At 41.7% G+C, this 25,908-nt stretch overlaps 1 protein-coding gene and 1 long non-coding RNA gene across 2 annotated transcripts in view; one reads left to right on the plus strand and one right to left on the minus strand.

Annotated features, from left to right (window-relative positions):
- LOC138735745 (EMILIN-3) overlaps positions 1-25,908 on the minus strand; it is a 40,287-nt gene that overhangs the window by 12,888 nt on the left and 1,491 nt on the right. Inside the window, exons 3-4 of the mRNA XM_069884101.1 lie at positions 19,849-20,012; positions 13,892-15,766 (exon numbers count right to left, since the gene is read on the minus strand). Coding sequence (XP_069740202.1) covers positions 13,892-15,766; positions 19,849-20,012 — 2,039 coding nt within the window. The remainder of the gene's footprint in view (positions 1-13,891; positions 15,767-19,848; positions 20,013-25,908) is intronic.
- On the plus strand, positions 680-16,529 carry LOC138735749 (uncharacterized). The gene is made up of 3 exons (XR_011339932.1): positions 680-741; positions 14,108-14,244; positions 16,147-16,529. It is a non-coding gene; the product is annotated as an uncharacterized lncRNA (long non-coding RNA).

Below are 25,908 nucleotides of genomic sequence, written 5' to 3' on the forward strand. Positions count from 1 at the left end.
ATCTTCACAAAATAGCTTTCCTGATTATTCAACTAATTGGACCGTTATGTCAAGGTGCTGGCACAGTCTGTTATGATTCCAACAAATTTCTAAGGTTTACTCACAGAACCAGGTTGGGTTCTATGAAAGAGACAAAGCGATCTTATGTGTTGTTAAAAGTCACAAAATAAATCAATATTTTATCTTCAAAAAAGTTTAAAAAAACAACCTATTAAAGATCTGCCTTGGGAAACAATTCTTTCTTTGGCTTGGATCGTGTTCTATGGCGAGCTCTCCACTGGCCGCCGTGACAGAGGGGCACCCAAGAAGAGGTACAAGGACTGCCTAAAGAAATCTCTTGGTGCCTGCCCCATTGACCACCGCCAGTGGGCTGATCTCGCCTCCAACCGTGCATCTTGGCGCCTCACAGTTCGGCGGGCAGCAACCTTCTTTGAAGAAGACCGCAGAGCCCACCTCACTGACAAAAGGCAAAGGAGGAAAAACCCAACACCCAACCCCAACCAACCAATTTTCCCCTGGAAATAATTACTCTATGCTAAAAATATAAAATTATAGAATGATAAACTGTAACACCTGCTAAACCATCTATACATTTAACAGTACATCATTATCATAAGGCGATTGTAATAAATATGATTGCCCTTTGCCAATAAATTATAACACTTATTTCATTCAGCAGGTCTAATGAGATCTGAGAGGTTTGATCTGCCGTGTGAATTAAAAGTGAATTCCTATAATGAGGTGAGAACTTTAAATTCATTGGCAAGAATTTCCTCTTCACAACTGATTTCGTTTCCATAATGTCATTACATTTAATTGCAGCTGATAAGAGAAATTTCATGATGGATTGCAAAGTATATTAAAGTAGAATGTAATTTAGATGAAGGATGAAAAGAAATTATTGGAACGATAAAATGTTTTCAATCCTCAGTGAACAACTCATCCCCAGTGTATTTCTCCTGATGTGAACGTTTCTAATTTTAGGAATGCATTTTTAAAGTGCATCATTTTATGACATGTTCAAGTCCTATAATGTGGGGCCTCAAATATTATTGTGTTTTCAATATTTTGTATTTTCAAAACCAACTTGAGGCCTCACGTCATTGTCATATTAAAATATCAACTTTAAATGTTTATCAATTCAATAACCGCCACTATAGATACTAAAGAAATTTTGTTTTAAATTTAAAACTCTCAGTTCATGAAATGTCATATTCTTGGGAAGTTTTTTTTAAGCTTAAGGTTAGGGTTAGAGTGGATGTTTTACGGTGGGAGGAAGGGACAACTTTTCATGATCCTTTGTGTTCTGACGTCACTGGTAATTGCACAAGGATTATCGATGCAAAAATGGCATTTACTAATTGGCAATTGTTGCTGATAACAAACTTCCCAATTCATGCCTTAAAGGTCCTTGTCACATCCAAAATAGGACAGTTTTGATAAATGAAGAGAATACGTTGTATATTTGCTTCCAACCTCAGGAAATGGCATGTAATCACAATGTTTATGAACAGCTCTTACCTATTCTGGTTCTTCAAAATTTTAAAGCGATTTCTACAATGTATTTTGTGAACTCAGATTTTTCCCAGTGTTTTCAAAAATTGATTCTAACACTGAGGAAGATTTGGGTCTAGGTATGAATAAACATTCATTTCTCACTAAAAATAACGTTCTGTAAGTACTCATATGAAATGCTGGAAACATTTACAGTAAGTACCCAGTATTAATACAACCAAGTTTCCATTGTTGGAGAAAAGAGAAATGTGAGCAGGTGTACACGAGTCGAGTTGGCTCATGCTAAATCTGTGGTCTTAATATTGGCTTTGCTCGTGCTCCTTCTCAGTTTTAATTCAAGTCATATGGTCAATAATCATACACATCCTTTCACAGTAACCTGAAACATGGTTGTTTCTTCGTGTTCGGAATCAAATCCAACTATTGCATAATCTAGGATGTTTGGGTGGCACAGTTAACGGAGCAGTTAGCGCAACGCTATTACAGTGCCAGCGACCAGGGTTCAAATTAGGTACTGTCTGTAAGGAGTTTGCACGTTCTCCCTGCATCTGCATGGGTTTTCCCCAGGAGATTTGGTTGCCTCCCACTCTTCAAAACGTATGGGTATTTTAGGTTGATTGAGTGCATAGGCTCATGGTCTGTTACCGTGCTGTACGTTTAATTTACATTTTTAAATTGGGAAAATAATTATATTGTGTTGATAGCTTTCAGGCAAGGTGAAAATCAAATCTATATTGGACAGAAAGGATATTAATGATCCAATAAAACACTTCAAAGCCAACCAGAATTTTACTCTCTGGGCCAATATTATCTTCTCACCTGACAAAAGCAAACAAATATTAATTGTTGAATACAGATTAGGTACACTGCTTAATGATGAAACACCAGTCAGTGCTCATTAAAAGCATTTATTTTGTTGGATAGGGACATCACTGGCAATGCCACTTTATTCATTCCTATCTGACCTTGAACTTTTGTCACTTGTTTGGCCATTTCAAGGCAAATAAGAGTCAATCACATTGCTATGAGTAAAGATGACATTGAGTAAAGATGGCAGATTTCATTGCTGAAAAATGCATGGAAACAAATTTACTAGAATCAGTGGTGTCACGAGGGTTAGTGTCACCCTATTGCGGCATCACATGATGTCACACTACACCTCAAACCCCACCATGGACCTCCTTCCGTACCAGACCATACAGAATCTTTAGTAATGTACTTTGTACTAATGTTACTTGTAATTCCCGTATATCACTGAATGTAATGACAATAGTGAGATAAACAACTAGCAAAATTAAACCTTTAAATTGCAATATCAGCCTAAATGTATTTACAAATATTTATGACCACAATGTTGTCGCTAAAACACCTGAAAATTTGACAAAAGCAATGACAATAAAAAAAACCGGCAGCAATGAAAACAACAGCGCATGCTTGTAGCACGTGCAGACGAAAACACATGATTTGAAACATCACTGTAATTGGGTAATAACGGCAGCTCTGACCGGAGCACATTAGAAGGTTCAAAACGTAAATTAGCATTGAGTTTTAGCCTTGTAGGTATTATATATTGCTTCATGTAAGCTGGGCTTACGAAAAATGTTTTTGTTGTTATAACTAACTATAGGGATATTTCTGCTGAAATACTGCACAAAAATTATATCGACAATAATTTTGGTGTCACCCCATCTGATGGAGTCACCCAGAGTGGTCCGCACCCCTTAGAGATGCCAGTGACGGCAAACTGTTGGTTTCAGCACTGATGCAAGGCTTTTAATTTAAATGCTCGAATCCAAATTCTTCTGCTAACACAATGTGTTCAGAATTAATATTCCACACTTTACATTTGAATCCACTAACTTAACTGTGCAGTCATAACCCCTTATTATTTTCAAGCCATTTGGGGACAGCAAAGAACATGAAAGTTCTTCAAAGTTGATTAGAGCAATGAATAGGAGGAAATTAGAAAATATTTATAGAGTGGTCTGGTCAGAAATCAAAGTTCAGATTTATTGTCAGAGTATATCCACGACATCACATACAACGCTGAGATCCTTTTTCTTGCGGGCAAGGCAGAATTTCTACTTCTTGGTAATGTTTAAAAAAAAGTACTCATGAAAAGTTTTGCACAGAAAAGAGAGGAATGTAAACAAGAAGGAAGTACAAACAACGTGCAATACAGAAAATAAATATTCAGTAATAAATAACGTGCAAAGTAAAAGTCATTAAAAGAGTCACTGATTGAATTTGTTGTTTAGGAGTTTAGGAGCGCAAACTCCGGGAGATCCAAAATGAGTGGTGGACTAGCCTCGCCAAACGAACACAGCTCAGCGCGGACATTGGCGACTTCAGGGGTTTCTACGAGGCTCTAAAGGCTGTGTACGGCCCCTCACCCCAAGTCCAAAGCCCGCTGCGCAGCTCAGACGGCAAAGTCCTCCTCAGCGACAAGATCTCCATCCTCAACCGATGGTCAGAACACTTCCAATCTCTTTTCAGTGCCAACCGCTCAGTCCAAGATTCCGCCCTGCTCCAGCTCCCTCAACAGCCCCTAAGGCTAGAGCTGGATGAGGTTCCCACCCTGGATGAGACATATAAGGCAATCGAACAACTGAAAAGTGGCAAAGCAGCAGGTATGGATGGAATCCCCCCAGAGGTCTGGAAGGCTGGCGGCAAAACTCTGCATGCCAAACTGCATGAGTTTTTCAAGCTTTGTTGGGACCAAGGTAAACTGCCTCAGGATCTTGGTGATGCCACCATCATCACCCTGTACAAAAACAAAGGCGAGAAATCAGACTGCTCAAACTACAGGGGAATCACGTTGCTCTCCATTGCAGGCAAAATCTTCGCTAGGATTCTACTAAATAGAATAATACCTAGTGTCGCTGAGAATATTCTCCCAGAATCACAGCGGCTTTCGCGCAAACAGAGGAACCACTGACATGGTCTTTGCCCTCAGACAGCTCCAAGAAAAGTGCAGAGAACAAAACAAAGGACTCTACATCACCTTTGTTGACCTCACCAAAGCCTTCGACACCGTGAGCAGGAAAGGGCTTTGGCAAATACTAGAGCGCATCGGATGTCCCCCAAAGTTCCTCAACATGATTATCCAACTGCACGAAAACCAACAAGGTCGGGTCAGATACAGCAATGAGCTCTCTGAACCCTTCTCCATTAACAATGGCGTGAAGCAAGGCTGTGTTCTCGCACCAACCCTCTTTTCAATCTTCTTCAGCATGATGCTGAACCAAGCCATGAAAGACCCCAACAATGAAGACGCTGTTTACATCCGGTACCGCACGGATGGCAGTCTCTTCAATCTGAGGCGCCTGCAAGCTCACACCAAGACACAAGAGAAACTTGTCCGTGAACTACTCTTTGCAGATGATGCCGCTTTAGTTGCCCATTCAGAGCCAGCTCTTCAGCGCTTGATGTCCTGCTTTGCGGAAACTGCCAAAATGTTTGGCCTGGAAGTCAGCCTGAAGAAAACTGAGGTCCTCCATCAGCCAGCTCCCCACCATGACTACCAGCCCGCCCACATCTCCATCGGGCACACAAAACTCAAAACGGTCAACCAGTTTACCTATCTCGGCTGCACCATTTCATCAGATGCAAGGATCGACAATGAGATAGACAACAGACTCGCCAAGGCAAATAGCGCCTTTGGAAGACTACACAAAAGAGTCTGGAAAAACAACCAACTGAAAAACCTCACAAAGATAAGCGTATACAGAGCCGTTGTCATACCCACACTCCTGTTCGGCTCCGAATCATGGGTCCTCTACCGGCACCACCTACGGCTCCTAGAACGCTTCCACCAGCGTTGTCTCCGCTCCATCCTCAACATCCATTGGAGCGCTTTCATCCCTAACGTCGAAGTACTCGAGATGGCAGAGGTCGACAGCATCGAGTCCACGCTGCTGAAGATCCAGCTGCGCTGGGTGGGTCACGTCTCCAGAATGGAGGACCATCGCCTTCCCAAGATCGTGTTATATGGCGAGCTCTCCACTGGCCACCGTGACAGAGGTGCACCAAAGAAAAGGTACAAGGACTGCCTAAAGAAATCTCTTGGTGCCTGCCACATTGACCACCGCCAGTGGGCTGATAACGCCTCAAACCGTGCATCTTGGTGCCTCACAGTTTGGCGGGCAGCAACCTCCTTTGAAGAAGACCGCAGAGCCCACCTCACTGACAAAAGGCAAAGGAGGAAAAACCCAACCCCAACCAACCAATTTTCCCTTGCAACCGCTGCAATCGTGTCTGCCTGTCCCGCATCGGACTTGTCAGCCACAAACGAGCCTGCAGCTGACGTGGACTTTTTACCCCCTCCATAAATCTTCGTCCGCGAAGCCAAGCCAAAGAAGCAGAAGGGTAAAAACTGTTCTTGAACCTGGTGGTACGAGATTTATAAGTTGGGGACCTATTTTGGGAACTGCCAAATTATATTTCTTCGATTTATGATTGAGATATTTATTACATGGGCAATTGTTGGACAGGCAATGCATAATAAAATATTTGTTTAATCTTTACAAGCTAAATAGTGGTGCTACGTTTTTATCACAGCGCGAAACCTCAGAAGACTCATTAAAATTTAATGAATTTGGTTAGGCTGTGACATTGCAGATGTACTGAAAAAAATTGTTTCCCGTAAGCGTTGTGACTGGTGACCTGGAAACATTTATACTTTTCAGATGCAAATTTTCAAAGTTCTCCTTCCACCAGGAAACAATAAAACAACACATTTTAGGATTCAGTAATGGTTTACAGGTTAATTTGATTGAAATGCACATTTATAAATGAATTGCATTTCCATCCAGAAATCCAACCATTACTTTGCAACCCATGCTAATTTTTTTTGTTGCCAAATCTACTGATTCAAGTTTCTGGGAAAATAGTGCATTGGTCAAACAGGGTCTGCGAGTGAATTATCCATCGCAATGAAAGAAAGTCATCACAGACAGACTTTACACAAAACGAAGAAAATAATACACAAACTACAGTTGCCAAAAATCGGAAATAAAAAGCAAAAAGTGCTGCCTGAGCTTTAGGGATCCAGCAGCATTTTGTGGAGTGAGAAACAGAATTAATATTTTTTTCTCAACCACCCTTTTCTGCTTCCACCTGACCTGCTCTAAACTGACAGTATTATTTTTATTTTATCAGAGACCAAAACTGTCACAGCAACAGACATTTATGGGATTATGAATTTGATGATTTCAAATCCAATCACCATTTTCAAACACACATTGCTTCTCAGACAAAAAAAAAACATTCAGAGGTCTAAAACACTACTACTGGTTACTGCTGTCCTGGCTCCGAATTTTCCCATTTTTAAACGTGGAGTGTTGGTGTCAGTCTCATCTAACAGCAATGCTCTAACCTGACCTAGTCTGGCAGTAGTAAAGTATACTTTCTGGGAACATGTTTCAAAATTTGTCTACTTCATCTTGGATTTGCTCAGAGATCAATGATTCCAAATGTGGAATCCTTACTTCCAATGCCAATGTCCCAACTTTCTAATGCTCATGATACATTTCCAAATTGGGTAGTACCTTAAAATGCTTGAATAGTGGGCAAATGCAGTAGAATAGGAGGACAACGTAAACCTCTATCCGGCAAGTCACTTCTTGAATTAATGATCCAGCTAAATCTGGGAAAGATTAGTTTCCTGGTTGTAGCACTGTCCTTCCTGCAAGATGGGTCTTAAAATCATGGCAGTGAACCATTGTCTGCTGATATCTAAGAGAAAAAGTAGTTCTGATTTATATTGAAAGTAGAAACAGTAGCTGGGCTGCACATATATTTAGATGGGATCTGAAATCTGGTCTTCATTTTGAATGTATTTTAAAAGTTTGGAGCTCAGGGTTCGAATATAAAGGAGATTTTTTAAAATCACAAACCTGAAAATGCAGCAGGTTACCTTATGTACCAACAGCAATTACTGGTTTTGTCCAATCTTTTAGAAATGAGCTTTAAGAATTTTATTTTTGTGTAACAATTCAAGGTCAAGTTGAGAAGAGTGTAAACCCATGAACTGTACAGGACCATTGGAATCAACTTGTGTACTCTTTTCTTTTGTTATTCAGCATTGAAGATTCATTCCTGTTCTATTTGTTTTGTGATGGCTGATGAGGCCTTGGAGGGGCCCAGAGATTCTTCCACAGGTTGAGCAGGGGGTACTGGATGGGGTGTTTTGGAGGGTCAGCAGTTTTGGTGGTGGTTCACTCTTCAACTTTTGCACTTTGCTGACCTGGTTCAAGGTTTTCAATACCAAACTGAATATGCCTCCTGCATTTTGAGAAGCAATGGGCAGGAATTCACATGAATACACTTTGACAAGAAGGCTTTGAGAACATCCATGAATCTCCCTGGCCAATATCGTAATTTCTTGCCATGAAGGAACAGTCTTGGGAATCTGATATTTTAGGGATGTTGGCCTGGGAGAGGATACAGATATTGGCCCTTCCAGTGTATACTCAGATGTTGCTGAAGTTGAACTTGGAGGATTCTGTGGTCTGAGTATTCAACAGGAAAGCTTGTCTGATGAATCATGAGCGTTGTGCCTTGTCTTTAATATTGTAAAGAAGTCAAAAGCATCAGTGCAATTTTCTTGAGGGTTAGATCATTAGGTTTTGAGACCTTGATGGCAAATGGGCCACATTTTGGATTTTGCACAATGTTTTCTTTCTTCTATGATTTGCACACCATGGTCAAGTCAACATTGGAGTATGTTGAAACAGTTGAGGGAGAAAGAGGAGAATAGTGGCAATTCTTTGTGCCTGAGGTGAACAACAATGGACTTAGACATACAGTGTGTTTTATGCTCTTCTCAGGAAGTTAAGTCAATATCAGTCAATGACAGTTAAATGGAAACAATAAGATTCCACAAAGAGCAAAGTTACAAAAACAAATAATGTACATTTTTTTCTGATTGAGGAATATTCGTTTGATATTTATATTCATATGGGAAAGACTCTAAGAAAATTTCCTTGCTTTTATTGGAAATATTTTAACCAGCTCAAATTTGGAATCAATATTTGTTCGGGATGATGGGGACTGCAACTGGTGGAGAGGTGAGATGAAGGTCAGTCATGAAATCCTATTTCCTTCCTGCTGTTATCAGAGTCTTGAAGGAACCTCTCTTTGGTAACAGATGATATGCCTGTGCTGTTTTAACTGTCCAGTTCTCTACACCCTTCACTTAGTAAGGGTGGTATGTGGGTGGAAACAAAAAGGTTTGAAAACCACTGTTTTATTCATACCTAATTGATTTGTTATGTGAACAGTTTCAAAACTCCAAAGGAAATGGGCCAATGACAAATTTTCTCGAGCAAAAAATTTCAATAACAATTGGGTCTAGAGTAGTGATTCTCAACCTTCCCTTCCCACTCACATACCACCTTAAGGAATCCTTTGCTAATCACAACGCCAATGGCATAGGGATTCCTTAAAGTGGTATGTGAGTAGAATGAAAAAGGCTGAGAACTACCGCTTTAGATAATGAGATCTTTGTCCGCATGCATCAAGTAAGGTGGGAATGTTCCGGCCTAAGGTAATCAGTATCAAGTAATGTTTGTACATATCATCACTGACCACCGAAGTCAAAGCAATACCCCCCACCTTCCTTGGCCTTCAATGGCAATACCTTTACCACCTTCAAATATAACATCATCATGAAGCCGAAACACAAACACAGTTGCTATAAGAACAAGTCGGAAACAAGGAAGTCAGGCTCACCTCCTGATTCTCTGCAGTCTTTTTTACAACACAAGGTGTGTAGAGCAATAACTTGCTCTCATCTTCTATTCAAAATAATTTTATGTTCACTCATAACTCCAAACCTTATTGAAACTCATTCATGCATGACTGTGTACTTAACAACCTGCTAAATCCATGTACTCTGCTCAACCCTTTGATCAGATTTCAAATGCCAAATCCCTTTTAATAGATTCCAGAATTTTCCACACTCTTGATGCCAGGTCAACTTGTACTTAGCTCCCTATTTTCTCTGTCTCTTTTATTTATATATATATATGCTGGAGCAGGGCGGAATCTTGGACTGAGCGGTTGGCACTGAAAAGAGATTGGAAGTGTTCTGACCATCGGTTGAGGATGGAGATCTTGTCGCTGAGGAGGACTTTGCCGTCTGAGCTGCGCAGCGGGCTTTGGACTTGGGGTGAGGGGCCGTACACAGCCTTTAGACCCTCGTAGAAACCCCTGAAGTCGCCAATGTCCGCGCTGAGCTGGGTTCGTTTGGCGAGGCTAGTCTACCACTCATTTTGGATCTCCCGGAGTTTGCGCTGAAGATGGCTGCATGCGCGACGGAAGGCTTGTTTCTTCTCTAGACAGGATGGCTTTGTAAGGTGAGCCTGGTGGGCAGCTCGCTTCTTTGCCAGCAGCTCCTGGATTTCCTGGCAGTTTTCGTCAAACCAGTCCTTGTTTTTCCTGGAGGAGAAGCCCAGTACCTCTTCAGTGGATTGCAGTATGGTAGTCTTCAACTGATCCCAGAGGGTTTCAGGGGACGGGTCCGTGAGGCGGGTTGCATCGTCGAGCTTTGCTTTGAGGTTTGCCTGGAAGTTTCCTCTCGCTTCGTCTGACTGCAGGTTTCCAACATTGAACCTCTTTCTGGGGGCTTTACTCAACAGCCCCAAAGGCTAGAGCTGGATGAGGTCCTCACCCTGGATGAGACATATAAGGCAATCGAACAACTGAAAAGTGGCAAAGCAGCAGGTATGGATGGAATCCCCCCAGAGGTCTGGAAGGCTGGCGGCAAAACTCTGCATGCCAAACTGCATGAGTTTTTCAAGCTTTGTTGGGACCAAGGAAAACTGCCTCAGGATCTTCGTGATGCCACCATCATCACCCTGTACAAAAACAAAGGCGAGAAATCAGACTGCTCAAACTACAGGGGAATCACGCTGCTCTCCATTGCAGGCAAAATCTTCGCTAGGATTCTACTAAATAGAATAATACCTAGTGTCGCCGAGAATATTCTCCCAGAATCACAGTGCGGCTTTCGCGCAAACAGAGGAACTACTGACATGGTCTTTGCCCTCAGACAGCTCCAAGAAAAGTGCAGAGAACAAAACAAAGGACTCTACATCACCTTTGTTGACCTCACCAAAGCCTTCGACACCGTGAGCAGGAAAGGGCTTTGGCAAATACTAGAGCGCATCGGATGTCCCCCAAAGTTCCTCAACATTATTATCCAACTGCACGAAAACCAACAAGGTCGGGTCAGATACAGCAATGAGCTCTCTGAACCCTTCTCCATTAACAATGGCGTGAAGCAAGGCTGTGTTCTCGCACCAACCCTCTTTTCAATCTTCTTCAGCATGATGCTGAACCAAGCCATGAAAGACCCCAACAATGAAGACGCTGTTTACATCCGGTACCGCACGGATGGCAGTCTCTTCAATCTGAGGCGCCTGCAAGCTCACACCAAGACACAAGAGAAACTTGTCCGTGAACTACTCTTTGCAGACGATGCCGCTTTAGTTGCCCATTCAGAGCCAGCTCTTCAGCGCTTGACGTCCTGCTTTGCGGAAACTGCCAAAATGTTTGGCCTGGAAGTCAGCCTGAAGAAAACTGAGGTCCTCCATCAGCCAGCTCCCCACCATGACTACCAGCCCCCCCACATCTCCATTGGGCACACAAAACTCAAAACGGTCAACCAGTTTACCTATCTCGGCTGCACCATTTCATCAGATGCAATGATCGACAATGAGATAGACAACAGACTCGCCAAGGCAAATAGCGCCTTTGGAAGACTACACAAAAGAGTCTGGAAAAACAACCAACTGAAAAACCTCACAAAGATAAGCGTATACAGAGCCGTTGTCATACCCACACTCCTGTTCGGCTCCGAATCATGGATCCTCTACCGGCATCACCTACGGCTCCTAGAACGCTTCCACCAGCGTTGTCTCCGCTCCATCCTCAACATCCATTGGAGCGCTTTCATCCCTAACGTCGAAGTACTCGAGATGGCAGAGGTCGACAGCATCGAGTCCACGCTGCTGAAGATCCAGCTGCGCTGGGTGGGTCACGTCTCCAGAATGGAGGACCATCGCCTATCCAAGATCGTGTTATATGGCGAGCTCTCCACTGGCCACCGTGACAGAGGTGCACCAAAGAAGAGGTACAAGGACTGCCTAAAGAAATCTCTTGGTGCCTGCCACATTGACCACTGCCAGTGGGCTGATATTGCCTCAAACCGTGCATCTTGGCGCCTCACAGTTTGGCGGGCAGCAACCTCCTTTGAAGAAGACCGCAGAGCCCACCTCACTGACAAAAGGCAAAGGAGGAAAAACCAAACACCCAACCCCAACCCACCAATTTTCCCCTGCAGCCGCTGCAACCGTGTCTGCCTGTCCCGCATCGGACTTGTCAGCCACAAACGAGCCTGCAGCTGACGTGGACTTTTACCCCCTCCATAAATCTTTGTCCGCGAAGCCAAGCCAAAGAAAAAGATATATATACGCACACACACACACACACACACACACACACACACACACACACACACACACACACACACACACACACACACACACACATACATACATACATACATATGTATATGTATGTATCTATATGTATCTCTCTCTCTATATATGAATGTATATATATGTATGTATGCATATATATATATGTATATGTGTGTGTGTGTGTATGTATATATATATATATGCACACACATATTTGAGAGAGAGAAATATAAAGCATAAAATTAAAATATAAGCAGAATAAGGAATAAAGGTCAGAGGCATTTTTTTAGGCAATTTTCCATGGAGTCGTTGAGAACCACTTGCATCTTTCAGGAGTAAACTTGGTGAACTGTTGAAGCAGGCAATAATAAAGGCAATGAAAAGGAAGGAGGGCAATGGAATTTGTTGGGACTGGGCTAATAAAGAAGATTGGCTGAAAATCCTCCTTTTGCACTGCAATTTCTGCAGTCTAAAATAAAAACATAAAATGCTGAAAACTGTCAACGAGACCGGGCTGCATCTGTAGAAAGAGAAACAAAAACAGAACATGCGAGAAAGAATGTATCAGTGGATTTTTTGATGAGCATTTGACGTGGAACGAGAAACAGAATGGATTTTTAGATCAAAGACACCTTTGGGACAAATGAAGGATCTCCCATCTGAATAATTAACTTAGACACCACTGAATGTTCCTTGCATTTCTGTTTTCATTTCAGATCTTCAGCATCTGAAATTTTAAAATAATTTTTTTTTCAACAGTAGACTATTTCGAAAAGGCCTGTGAAGTTGGCAGGGGCAGTAGTATTTATTTGTACAAGTGGGTGGCAGTGTTTGCAACAACACTCCAACTGCATTAAATTAGATGCAAAGACCAATCGAAAGGACATGAAAATCCATGTCCATCCTTCATATTTCTTTTGTTGAAAAAGAACAAGCAATATTACACTTAATATAGTCCTGACCTTCCACTTACTAAGTGTTACCACTTTTCTATTTGACTCTTTCAGTTAATAATACCACTGAACTGTAATGCAAATATTTTTTCTCTTGTGTGGCATACAGGTTCTGCGAACTAATGCCAACATGAGAAAACTGATGCATGAAAATTCAGAATGATGACACAATCTTGTTTGCAGCAAATTTAACCTTTGATCATCGGAATTCATGTAAGGCTTTGGAGTGCCAAGGCTAAAGCTGCCATGAAAATTAGCTAATAGTGTAACACTGAAAGATAGGGATACCAGGTGCCCTTATTTTTGAACTTAAGCAGTCATAAAAACACACACTTCATGCTGTGTCAAGTTTTTTTTAAACACAAGGGTTGTGAGTGCCTGGAATACGTTGCCGGGGGTGGTGGTGGAGGGTGGAACGTGAGGGACATTTCAGAGATGGAGACAGACTCACGGGTGAAAGAAAAATAGAGGGTTATGAGGTAGGGATGGTTTAGTTTTTTTGGGGTTAATAGGCTGGCACAACGTCATGGACCAACGGTCCTGTTACTGTGCTATAATGTTCTATTCTCCCTGGTTCTGTCGTTACTTAGCTCAGAGTTGAAAAGTTTTTTTAGAAACTTCAGACTTGTGTAATTTTTTTCTTGTTGAAAAGCAAATCCTTGATTTAAGATGATATTCTAATTACTTGATTCAAATGAAAAGTAAACAGAAACTTGTGTCTGCAGTTTATGATCTTATCTTATATTCTCTGATGCAATGTTTTATGATTGAGTGACATCAGAAACACTTAAATAAGTTCATGGTTTTCACTGCATTTTGCTCCTATATTTCACAGTTAAAATAGTTGTATCTGATAGAATTTGTTCCAATGGGCAAGATACTGAGTAGTCTACATCTTATTTGTAATAGCTATGGTAAAGAATATATAATACTTACCAATTAATGTCTGGTCTCCAAAGCCTGCAATCTTGGTTCTGCATTCATGCACTGAATCTTTCAGACCAGTGATTTCTTGGCCGTGAACCACAAGGGTTCCATTCATTTGGTCTAAGTAACTCCACAGATCACCAGCTTGATTATCCAAAGCATCCTTGATAAAATTCAGACTGGTTGTTATTGCATTAAGCTTACTGCACACGTGCTCCATTTCAGCTACCCGCCTATCAACCTGCGATACTTCCTTCTGGATGTCCTGAGCATGGTGCTTGCAGTTATGGAGATCTGACATTATCCTGTGGTTAATTCGCTGAAGATCTCCCTTGAGTTCATTGACCCGCTTGTTGTTAAAGGTGAGCTGGGAACCTTGGCTATTCAATACCTGTTGAATGAGATGAACTTCATCTGTCATTTGGCGCTCATGTTCATCCCAGGTTGAATTGGCATTTGCAAAATCATCGGCGTATCTGCTGACGGCCTCTTTAATCCCTTTTAATGTTCTGTTCACGGTGTTGATGTTGATCTTTAGTAAAGTAATTTCTCCCTGCACTCCGCTGGATTCTTCTTCCTCTCTAATTCTCCTTTGTATTTCAAACATGGAATAGTTAAGTTTATTGAGTAAGCCAGAGTTTTTATCCAGCTGGGTCTCAATATCTTGGCAGTTTTTTTGGCAGACATCAATACCTGTCCTGAGAATTTCAATGTCACTGACAACTGAGGTACAATCTGCAGCACACAGATTTTCCAGAGAGATAATTCTTCCCTCCAGGTTATCCATACCAACGACAATGTTCTTTTTAATTGTGGCAAGTTCCGTTTCCAGCATCGGGATAACTTCCCCCTCCAGGTTTACGGGTACAGTCATATTACTTAACTCTTCAACAATAATCGTAACCCGACCCTCAATTTCCTTCATCTGATCGTGTAGTAGGGTTTTCATGCCATCCAATTCCGTTCCAAAATGGCCCTTCATGTTGCTTTCAACGTTCAAACAATTTTGTTCGATGCTCCTCTCCGTTGCGTTGATTTTGGCCTCAATGTCACTCAACCTACTGTCATAGATATTTTCAACATGAATAGTGGAGAACTGTGGCAGTTCATTCTCAAATCGATCTGTCAATGAAGTCTGATAACTGGAAATTTCATGTAGGTTCTGTTCCAGAGCACTGATTCTGTCTGTCAAATACTTCACAGTGTCACAACAATTTTCAGTAACATCCAGTCCACCAATTTGAGTTTGTAAGTTATTAATCTCCTTTCTTAGATCAGATTCTTTCCCATCAATTGTTTCGTGAAGCCTTTGGTTTATGCTCTTCTGTTCATCACACTGCTGCTGGACCAGCCTTACCTTGTAATCACAGACTGTTTGGACATCTGCAAGTTTGTTTTCAAAGCCGTCCAAGAGATCCGCTCTGAACTTGGTGAGCTTGGTATCTATGTAAGTGTCGATGAAATCCACAGTTGCTATCGGCGAGGAAGGTCTGCTGGCCTCCAGTAATTGCTTGAGTTGACCATCGTGTCCGACCACCATCCCATGAACTTCATCGAGCAAGTCACTCTTTGTTTTCAATACATCCTTCACTTCTGTCACCTTGGCCACCAAGTCTCCCATTACTGGAGGATATGTTGGAACCCCCTTCCCCAGGTTTTCTAGGCCATCCGTTATATATCCAAAGCCTATCGCAGCATCAGGGTATTTCAGATTATTCAGCAATGAAACAATTATTTTATTGGTGTCCTCCTGTATTGATAGCCTGAGGCTGTCACTGATTCCGCTCACCATAGTTTGGAGTTTCTCAAATGACTGTGAAAATCGTCGCATTTCATCCTCTAAACGGTCGATTCGTTCTCCATATATATCTGGAGCTTTGGGGCCTAGAAAGGACAAATATTACCAAATTTATGGATTACACAATCCATTGATGAAATGAATGTGCCTCCATTTAACATTTGTTTTCACTAAAGTTTTTAGTAGAATGACACTTTAAATGTCAGTTCCTCTAAGACACTTACATGAAAAATACATATGAGAAGTTCGTTTTCCATAGATTTGATCTCAAGGGCAGCTACGTAAAAATGAAAAAAAAAAAGTGGAGTGTGACAGAGTATCTAGAGGTGGTTTGGGAGGAATTGCACACACACATTTCAAAACAGAATTTTTGCAGGACTTTTGCAGAAAAAAGTAGCAATGACAGCATCTTGCCTGGGAAAGTATGTGATCTTTGAGAGCAAAACTCTTCTCCCCTTGCTTGCAGAGAGGGAGGGAGTGAAGCAGAGAGCAGAGGCACAGAAATCATTTCCAGAAGGACAAAGCTGGCAAACTTTAGAAGGCTGCCTGGTCAAAGGAGAAGACTGCCTGTCTGAAAGGTGACCTGAAAGAAAGAGGATCATCTGGAGAACCCTGAAGGGGGCAAGTTTCGTCAGTAAGACTTATTGAGAAGGAATCGATTATGGATGTCCTGGAAAGGAATCTCTCTCTGAAAACCAGCAAGAACCCTCCTGAGTGGTAACCATTTGCCTGTTAAGCACCAAAGACTGGTGAATTTTGTTAATGCTCACTTCTGTGCACAGTTCAAGAATTCCCTGCAATCAGTGAGATTGGACTGTGATCCAAATAACTTTTCTAATCTTAAATATACCTGTGCTTAGTATTGGGGGGGGGGGGGGATTAAGTAGGTTAGGTAGGTTAAATAATAAGTTAAAGTTTAATTCTGTTTTCTTGTTCAATTATAATTAAAAACTATTTTTGTTGAAGTGACCCTGTGTAGTGGTGAATATCTATTGCTGCTGGTTTTGGGGGTCCCCTGGACTCTGTAACAGAAGAAATTCAGCAGGTCAAACAGTGTCCTTTATACATACCCAACATTTTGGGCTTGAACCCTTCATCAAGGTATGAGAGAATGTTGGCAGGCATCTAAACAAAAGATGGGGGGTGGGGGGGAGAGTTGGTGGCCAAGACAGGAGATCATAGGTGGAGAAGGGAGGGAGGGGACAGCAGTGATCAAGGGCAACTACGATCTGTTTTCCTGCCCTGAGCTTTTGAAATCACCATTCAGCCAGAATGAATTTCAACTCAACACCAAGATTGTTAATTACCTACTGAGAAAACATTACATTGCAAGGTACAAAATTTACACTTAAAATGAGAGAATTTTTTTTGCTTCTTCAACCATTGACACTTTAAAAAGTGACCTAATTTCAAAAGTATAAATGTAAGTTTCAAGGTAAGAATGCATTGGGCGTTTTTAATATCTCACATGGATGCTTCTACAGAAAAACTTGCAATTTTTTTTTGTTTCAACTCAACAAAACTCTGGGGAATATCAATTTTGCATTGCAAAATTTGTATCAGAAATTAGAAGTTTTAAATATGGATATTTAAAGATGTAAATTAACTGGAGAATCTGTGTATGGAATTCTAAGGCAGATTCTTCCACAGAAGAGCCTATGTGGCCTTTACAGCGAAGATTATATTAAGTTGGATCTTGAAGTGCCTGTGCATGGTAATGCTTCATAATTGTGAGATTTTGCCACATTGCTGGCATAGCAAAGTTATAAGTACAAATATTTTCCATGAAAAATGTAGCAATTAAAGCTAAGAGGCTGATGCGGGTGGTTGTAAATTGGCAGTCTTGTGGCATGTGACCTTGCAAAGTGAGTGGAAAGGATTTTTAATAGGGCTGTCAATTCGCTCATGCTGTGAAGCCTCCAGATCTACAGCCCAGTTTATCCTCAAAACTTTGTTATTGTTTCCCAAATGCATTTGTGGTCAAACTCTGCTTTCTTCATTCCATTTTAATTCATTCTTTTACAAGATGTGGACAATGCAGGCAATTTACTGTTTGAACAAAGAGAAGCTGTAGAGACAGTAGGAGTGAATCACGAATGTCTGCATTGATAGTAAAAATGCAAAAATGATGCAGGAACTCAGCAGGTCTTGCAACCTTCATCGGAGATGTAGATATATAATCCCTTTACTGGTATTTCTTGATTTCTAAACCTCCCATGGACATTGCAAGACCTGCTGAGTTCCTGCAGCATTTTTGTATTTTAACTTGGGATTCAGTAGGGTCAGGCAGCATCTATGGATAGAAATGGCCAGTCAATGATATCGGACTCTGTCTTGAAAAAGGGTCCTGATCTTAAATATTGAATGACCATTTTTATGCATGGATGACAACTGACAGGATGGTGGGTCTTCAGTTACAAGGGACAATGGCTTCCTGAAAATACAATGGTGAAACAGATGGGTTTTTAACGGCCATTTAATAATATCATGGCTCCCAATACTGAGAACTTCCCCCCCCCCCTTTAATTCCATCAGTTTAATACCCCAGCTGCCACACTAGTATTCAAACTTGCATCTCTGGATCAATGGTCCAGAATGCCGTATGCTAGTAAATGACTGAATCACACTGATCCCTTTACTGGTATCAAGATGTAGCCGAGCAGTCCAAGCTTTTTGTTTTCTTGAATTTCTCAAAATGGGATTTTCTGCGTCTCACAATGCTGTGAAATTTCTGAAGATTGTACAAAAGTTAGTTTAATAGGGCAGGGACCAAATTTTTTTAGTGGAAAAGGTGATAATTTTTTAGTATGTTTCTTAAAGATGCTGTTCTACTTTGCTCAACCTTGTATTTCTTGTACAGTCAGCAAAGCCTCCACCAAAACTTCTGTTGTTCATTAACATTTTTCTGCCAAAACTTTCAATTCAACTGGGCTGTAAATTTATTTCTAATAAGTAAATAGCTGGAGCAACCAATGCCAACTTAATTATTTTATGTCTCAGGGTAAGAATATTTACTTTTTGATGCATTTTATTGTATCAGGACAATTATATTAAAAATAAATGAAAAGTTGCTTGACAGCTATGACAGTCAGTTCAACCTGGGTCTGAAGATCTTATTGGGCATTTGCTTGTGGAGCGCATTTTTAACTGTCATGCTAGCAATTGAACTCCCATGAATTTTGCTGCTTCGAGTAAACGCAGGCCTTTTTTTTCTTAAATAATATGCAAATACTGTATGATGTGATTCCAAACTTCTGTTTTTATCTACAAGTTTTAAAGAAGGAACACAGCATAATTTTTGTGTTCTCCTTGCAGCCCAATTCTGCCTGTTTTTTTCACTTCCCAACCTGTTGTACATGAAATCACAATGAATTGTTATGCAAGTTTTAACGTGAATTGTTGCTGAATTGACTATTACATCCCTGTTGAAAGTTCCGGGCCAATGCTTGAATGAATGCACCAATTAATTAGCTCATTTAACCTAAATGCTCATCTGGCTGGGCAACATCGATGAGAAGTGAAACAGTTAATATCTCAGGACCAAGACCCTTGATCGGTTCGGATTTTAAAATTTGTGACTTCAGTTTGGAATCTTTAAAAGACTCTTAGGTAGGCACATAGACTTAATAGAAATGGCGGGTTATGGGCTGGGAGGGAGGGAGGGAGGGAGGGAAGGAAGGGTTAGATTGAAGTGGGGTAGATTTATATGGGCCTGTACAATTCTATGTTACTGTTCTCTTTCCACAGATGCTGCCTGACCTGCTGAGCATTTCCTAGATTTTTTTTATGTCAGAGTTCCAGCATCTGTTCTTCGTTGATTTTCATGTCATTGGTTATGTTAGACTGATATTCCTTGAAGTACTGGTCTTGGATAATCTTTCCTGAAGTAAAGACAGTGCCAGATTCAAACCCACTTCACTAGCGCTGCAATAACATTGCACTAACTGCTATGTCATCTGTACTGTTCTAGACAATTGAGAGGAAAGAAAAACTATAATTTTACAATGCTGGTTTTAAGAATGTTGCAAACTGATAAAAATTGCTATTTCACAGTAAGATTCAATGATTTGAGCATCTTCTACTGGCTGCAGAGCTCAAGTGCAATTTGTAAATCACTTCAGCTACACTTAAAAGGAGGACAAAGTTTCTTGATTACATTAACACTTACCATAGTAACCTTTTCTGGGTCCAGGATGTGATGGACCAAGCTCAGGGAATCCTGTGGGGACTTCCTGGCAAGCTTCACCAGAATATCCTGGACAACATCTCCACTCTAACTCTGTAACGGTTTTGTATCCAATCTTGTATTTAGGTTTTAGAAAGGTCCGATACCTGTGTGAAGAAATTATTGATTTTCTAATCAATAACAAAGATTACAACTGGGCAATTCAAATTATAACAAAATATGTATTTTCCATGTAGGAGCATGTCATGAAACCATGGGCAGAAATAGTTTGGTTCTGATTTCTTAATTAAGTGATTTATTGTTTACTTTGAAAATAGAAAACTTTAGCAGCATGCTACAGATAAGCAAACTTTCATTGATTATTTTACATTTCCAAGACCCTGGGACTGATAGAAATTGGGTTAAAAAGAGAATTTTTTTTCTCTCAATAGATTGGATCAAAATTGAATATGATCCCAAAAAGATAAATACTGACATCTCCTTGGGTCAAATATGTAGAAAGAGTTCTTGACTACAATCGGCCTCAGTTTGAGCATCAAAAGAGTGAAGTGAATTAATTTTGCTTGGGTTTCCATTTCACAGTTTTCAAAATTAACTCCCTAAATTGATTTGAAAACAAAGCACTTTCTTTGGAGGCTTGAATATCCTCCACCTTAGTATCCTTCATCAACTCTGAAACCAACCACTGCTATTAAATAGCATCTGTGAAGTGGATTTGGCACCTAAACGAGGTTCAAAGTCTCTCAGTTTTCTCAGCTGTCTGGAAATTGATTCGATCAGCTAAAAATAGCTGGTTAAATTGAGCAATGTTTTTCATTAAAATTAGACATGTACTGCGGTAACAACAGGACACACGAGGGAACAGATGAAAGCCAGGCTATGTTCCACACTCAGGCCACATCTTACTTTCCAAATGATGGAATAATCTAGATTAAAATCAAAATTGATTGATTTATCAATAACCCATGGGTCACCTGGTACTCATGTGATTCATGTTTGTAGTTGTCTAAAATTTGCCTTTTTAGCAATCACTCCGAAAAGAATGCCAAATTATTTTCACACGGCACAGGGGTTCTGGCTCATCAAGTGTATGCAAGTCGACAAGAGTTGCCCAGTAACCTGTACTCCCCACATTCCCGTCAACTCCTCTTCCAGATTCTGCCACTCACCTCACATACAAGGGACACTTTGCAATGGCTAATTAACCAACCAATTTTCCTGTCTTTGTGGTGCTGGTGAAAACTGAAGCGCCCATTGGAAACCCACTAAAGTCACAGGGCGATCGTGCAAATTTCACGTGGACAGCACCGTTGGTCAGGTAACTGGAGCAACAAGGCGAGAGCACCATGAGCTCTGGCACTGTGTTGCCCAAATAAGAAAGCCATTGCTAGTTATTTTTCCTAATCGTTAGAAACTTAGCAATTGGTTCTATGGATATGATCTATTTACAGAGTGTAATAAAGTACCTCTGCATTGAATAAAAGTAGTTCAATCTGGAGGGTTTGTCAGTCCAGATGTCGTCCTTTTAGCGCACTTTAAATGTCAATGAAATAGCACAAAGATGAATGACAACCACTTTCTTTTAGTTAGTCACCAGGCAGGAAAGCCTGTTCCTGAGATTCTCTTCATTTACACATTTAAGAAGTGTCTGGATGACAAACGAGAGTTATCGAAGGCTGTGGACCTGATTGTTTAAATGGGTTGCCATCGTGAGCAGGAGAGCTGTTTCTACGCTGCGTTATTCTATTTACTTATTCTTCCTGTCCAATCTTGTAAGTAAACTGCTAACGACAAAGCACTTCAGTTCTCCACCAAGGCAGAAATATCCAAGGATCACTCAAGTGCATTTTCTCAGCCGATTCTCCCTTATTTTTTTGAGAAAGGAGACCTGTTCACTACTCCATTCCCTATTTAATCAAAATTAAAATAACCTTTTAAATTTCAGAGATGGATTCAAGTGGCGCACACTTTAGCTTGTCCCTCCATTAACCTGAATGCCAGTAAGGAAACTGTGCACGATGCTAATAATCACCTTCTGATGCAAAGCAAAAGAAGAACTGCAAAAACTAAACAAATCTAAGCAGTGATTTAAAGAACAAGAAAGGTTCCTGAAGGGCATTGGGTGCTGAGCGCTTCCTGACCGTCTCAGAGGTTTGGATCTGGAGCTTGGGTTGCCGATGGATCGAAAAGGACTTGGTGTTGCTGCAGGAGTACTGAAGGTGAATCCACAGACACGGTGACTCTGAAGGGACTTCTGCTTCTCTTTCTCTTTTACTTTAAGGGGCACTGGGTGACACTAATGGAGACTCTTGGTCTGGCAGAAGGCAATCTCATGTAATATTACATGTTTTCCATTATTACATGACAATAAGGGAATCTTGAATCTTCACTTCCACCAATAGGATTCACTGACTTTTACCAAGACATGAAAAAATGATTAGGTGCCACTAATTTGATGCTATTGCTTTGGTAGATAAATATGAAATTACTGTTCAAAATATCTAATGTGGCATTTTATTTGTTTTAATTTTAAAAATTTTAATGTTGAGATACAGCACAGTAACAGGCTGTTCGGGCCCACGCTACCCAAATACAGCCGTGTGACCAATTAACCTACAAACCCTGAACGTCTTTGGAACATGGGAGGGAAAACCCATGCAAAGAAGGTGCAAACTCCTTACAGAGAGGGCTGGATTCAAACCCAGGTTGCTGGCACTGTTACAGTGTTGTGCTAACCGTCCATCCCATTGAATTTTCAGTAAGAAAAAGCTATGAGCTTGAAAATGTGTTGTACAAACTTCTGCAGCAGCAGGATGTAACATCTGTAGCCCAAATTTGGTCTGGTAGAAAACCTGGCTTTGAAGAGTAGCTGCCCCTTCATTCTTGGGGGTTCAAGGTTGCATCTGCACCGAGTTTTTGGAAGAAGTTGTTTGAAGTAACAAAACTGGCTAAAACAGTGACCTAATGTGAAACATCTTCCCAAATGCACACTTATCTCTTAAACATTGTAGTTGATTGATTGGCTACTTTGATACCTGACAGATCTCAATTGCTTTGTTCCCGATACCTTGCTTTAAGGTGTCCAGCACATGTCTGAACAAGAAAATGCCACAGACAAAATGGTAAGGCACCAAAATGATAACAAAATGGGGTTAATCCAGGCAATTTATAAGGTTGAAGACCAGGTACAGGGCTGAACCGGGCAAGCCCAGTCAAAATTGACCCAGGTCCCACCTTGGAGGTGGTCAGGGAACCCAGGCATCCTCCTCTGCCAATTTGAAAGGGGAAATGGCTCACCTGATTACTTTAGAACAGAAAGAACACAGGGAGTAGCTGTGAATGGAGAAGGGAGGGGTTGAGGAAAAGGGATGGCAGACAGGGAAGAGAAACTTGAACAGAAGCTGTTCATCGCAAGGGCAGGATCCCCCTTAACTTGCCGGGTTGGCAATTTAACAGGTAGGGAAAGCTGCTATTTGGAAGGTGCAGGAGGCAGACATGACCCAGTAATCTCAACCGGGTTCCAGGAAGGCTATTCGGATGCTGCAATTTGAAAGTGCCTAAAAGTCCCTTTTAAATTGCAGCAACTGGGTAGCTCTCCTGGGATCCGGGTGAATTGACTGGGTCGTGTGTGCCTCCTGCACCTTTCAAATTGCAGGGGGATCCAACCCATTAAATCGCTAACCCAGCAATTTAAGGGGGAATCCCGCCCCTGCAATGACGTGTCAAGCACTCGCTGGAAGTAATGCAGGATGTTCAGGTGCTGGCTGCCCGGTGATGTCCGCACGCAAGCACTGATGTCACCAGAATAAGCGAGTCAGCCATTTTCCCTTTAAGATCGGCCGTGGACGAGACCTAGGTAAGTTTAACTGGGTTCCCTGACTACCTCTGAGGTAGGACAGGGTTCCGATGGGGTTGACCTGGTTGGACCCCTTCAAACTGCCACGTAACTGGGGTGTTAACCCTTTAAATTGCCCGGTTAACCTCATTTTACATGGCAGTTTTAAAGGGCCTACTGAAAACTAAGAGATACACATAAACCGCGGATGCCAGGATCTTGAGCAAACAATGAACTGCTGGAGAAACTGGGATTCAAGGGTGTGCCGAGGGCAAGAAGGGCTCCCGAAGGGACCTCGGGCAACTGAAAACCTCCTGATCACGTCAGAGGTTCAGATCTGGGAGTTAGTGCAGCAAAAACACAGAATTGCTGGAGGAACTCAGCAAGTCTCGCAACGTCCATAGGAAGTAAAGATAAACAAGCAACATTTCAGGCCTGAGCCCTTCCTCAAGGTATTGGATCTGGGAACTTGGATTTATCAATGGATCGGATAGGAGCTTGTGCAGCCAATAGAGGCTGTAGGTGCACTGGAGTAGAATCCAATGAGACTCTCTGTCTCTGAAGGGACCCTCTGTTGCTTCTCTTTCTCTAATTGTTGGGGGCACCGGGCAGTATCAGTGGTGCCTTTTCATGTGCCTCTATGGCAGGCACGAGTTGATGAATTTTGTGTATGATTACATTTTGTCTATTAGTACATGATGAAGGAATTTTGAACTCTTCAGGTTAGGCAGCATCCATGGATAAGAAATGGCGACTCAACATTATGGGTCAGGATCCTTTATCGAGACATTCTTTATACTTCTAAATTAATAATTTGAGTTTTGTTAAAGGGTCCTGACCCAAAATGTTGAGTAACCATTTTTACCCCCGGATGCTGAGTTTCTCCAGCAACTCATTGTTTGCTTGAATCTACTTCTAACCACCTTTCAGGCAATGCATTCTTGAATTTTAAATACAGTTTTGCTTCAGCAAACTTAGTCTTCTCTTGCCAATTAAATTTATTAATATCCTTCCATTCTTAAAGCAACATTTTGAGATCTTTTTAAATGCCTCTTCTACCTCCCCCCAAAAAACCCTTATAGTCTCCTCTAAACACGTGGTTCCCCTCACCTGCCATCCTCTCCAGCTTTACTCACATTTCTTCTATTTCCTGCACATCTGCCCTGAGTTGCAACAAGGACAGGATTCCCCTTCACATCTGCCCTGAGTTGCAACAAGGACAGGATTCCCCTTCACATCTGCCCTGAGTTGCAACAAGGACAGGATTCCCCTTCACATCTGCCCTGAGTTGCAACAAGGACAGGATTCCCCTTGTCCTCACCCCACCAATTGCATCCAACATGTGATCTTCCACAATTTCTGCCACCTACTGTGTGAAACACATCTTCCCATCCCCTCTCTGCATTCCACAGGGACTGCTCCCTCCGGGAATCCCTCATCCGTTATCACACCCTCGGTACCTACCCCTGTGACGACAAGAAAATGCTACAGAAATTCTCTCCTCCCTCGCCACCATTTGAGGCCTCAAACTGTTCATCCAAGTGAATCCGCAAGGTCCATCCAGTGCTCCTGGTGTGGTCTCTACCACATCAGAGAGACTGGAAGCAGACTGGGAGATCACTTTGTTAAGCTCCTTCCCTCTAACCACTGCAATAATCAGGCCCTGCCAGTGGCCAACCATTTTAATTCCACACGCCATTCCCACTCTGACATGTCCATCCTTGGCCTCGTGCACTGCCAAACCGAGATGACCTGCAAATTGGCGGAACAACAAAAGGGGTTGGTCAGAACATAGCACCTGCTCAGGTTGGTCAGCCCCTACTAGCCTGAGATTGTCTGATCTTAGAAACTCAGCAGGCTCAGAACTGGTCAGTACTTGGAGGGGAGGGCCGCTGGATAAAGACTCTCTGTCTGCCTTCCAGGAGACAAAAGTTAATTCGAAATGTAGTATTATGTGACCATAGAGGAACCTTGACTGGGTCTGTCGGTCAATTTGCAACATCGGCTCGTGGGCCGAAAGACCCTGTAACAATTTAACACGATATTTTGTCTGGGTGCTTTCCAACCAGGTGGCATTAAAATGGACTTCTCCAGCTTCTGTTCAAGTCTCTCTTCCCTGTCCTCCGTCTCTTTTCCTCAACCCGCTACTCCCTATTTCCCCACCCCCCCCCCCCCCAATCTATCACTTCTCAGCTTTTCCTCTCTTC

Source organism: Narcine bancroftii, chromosome 6 (genome assembly GCF_036971445.1).
Source record: "Narcine bancroftii isolate sNarBan1 chromosome 6, sNarBan1.hap1, whole genome shotgun sequence".
NCBI lineage: Eukaryota > Metazoa > Chordata > Chondrichthyes > Torpediniformes > Narcinidae > Narcine > Narcine bancroftii.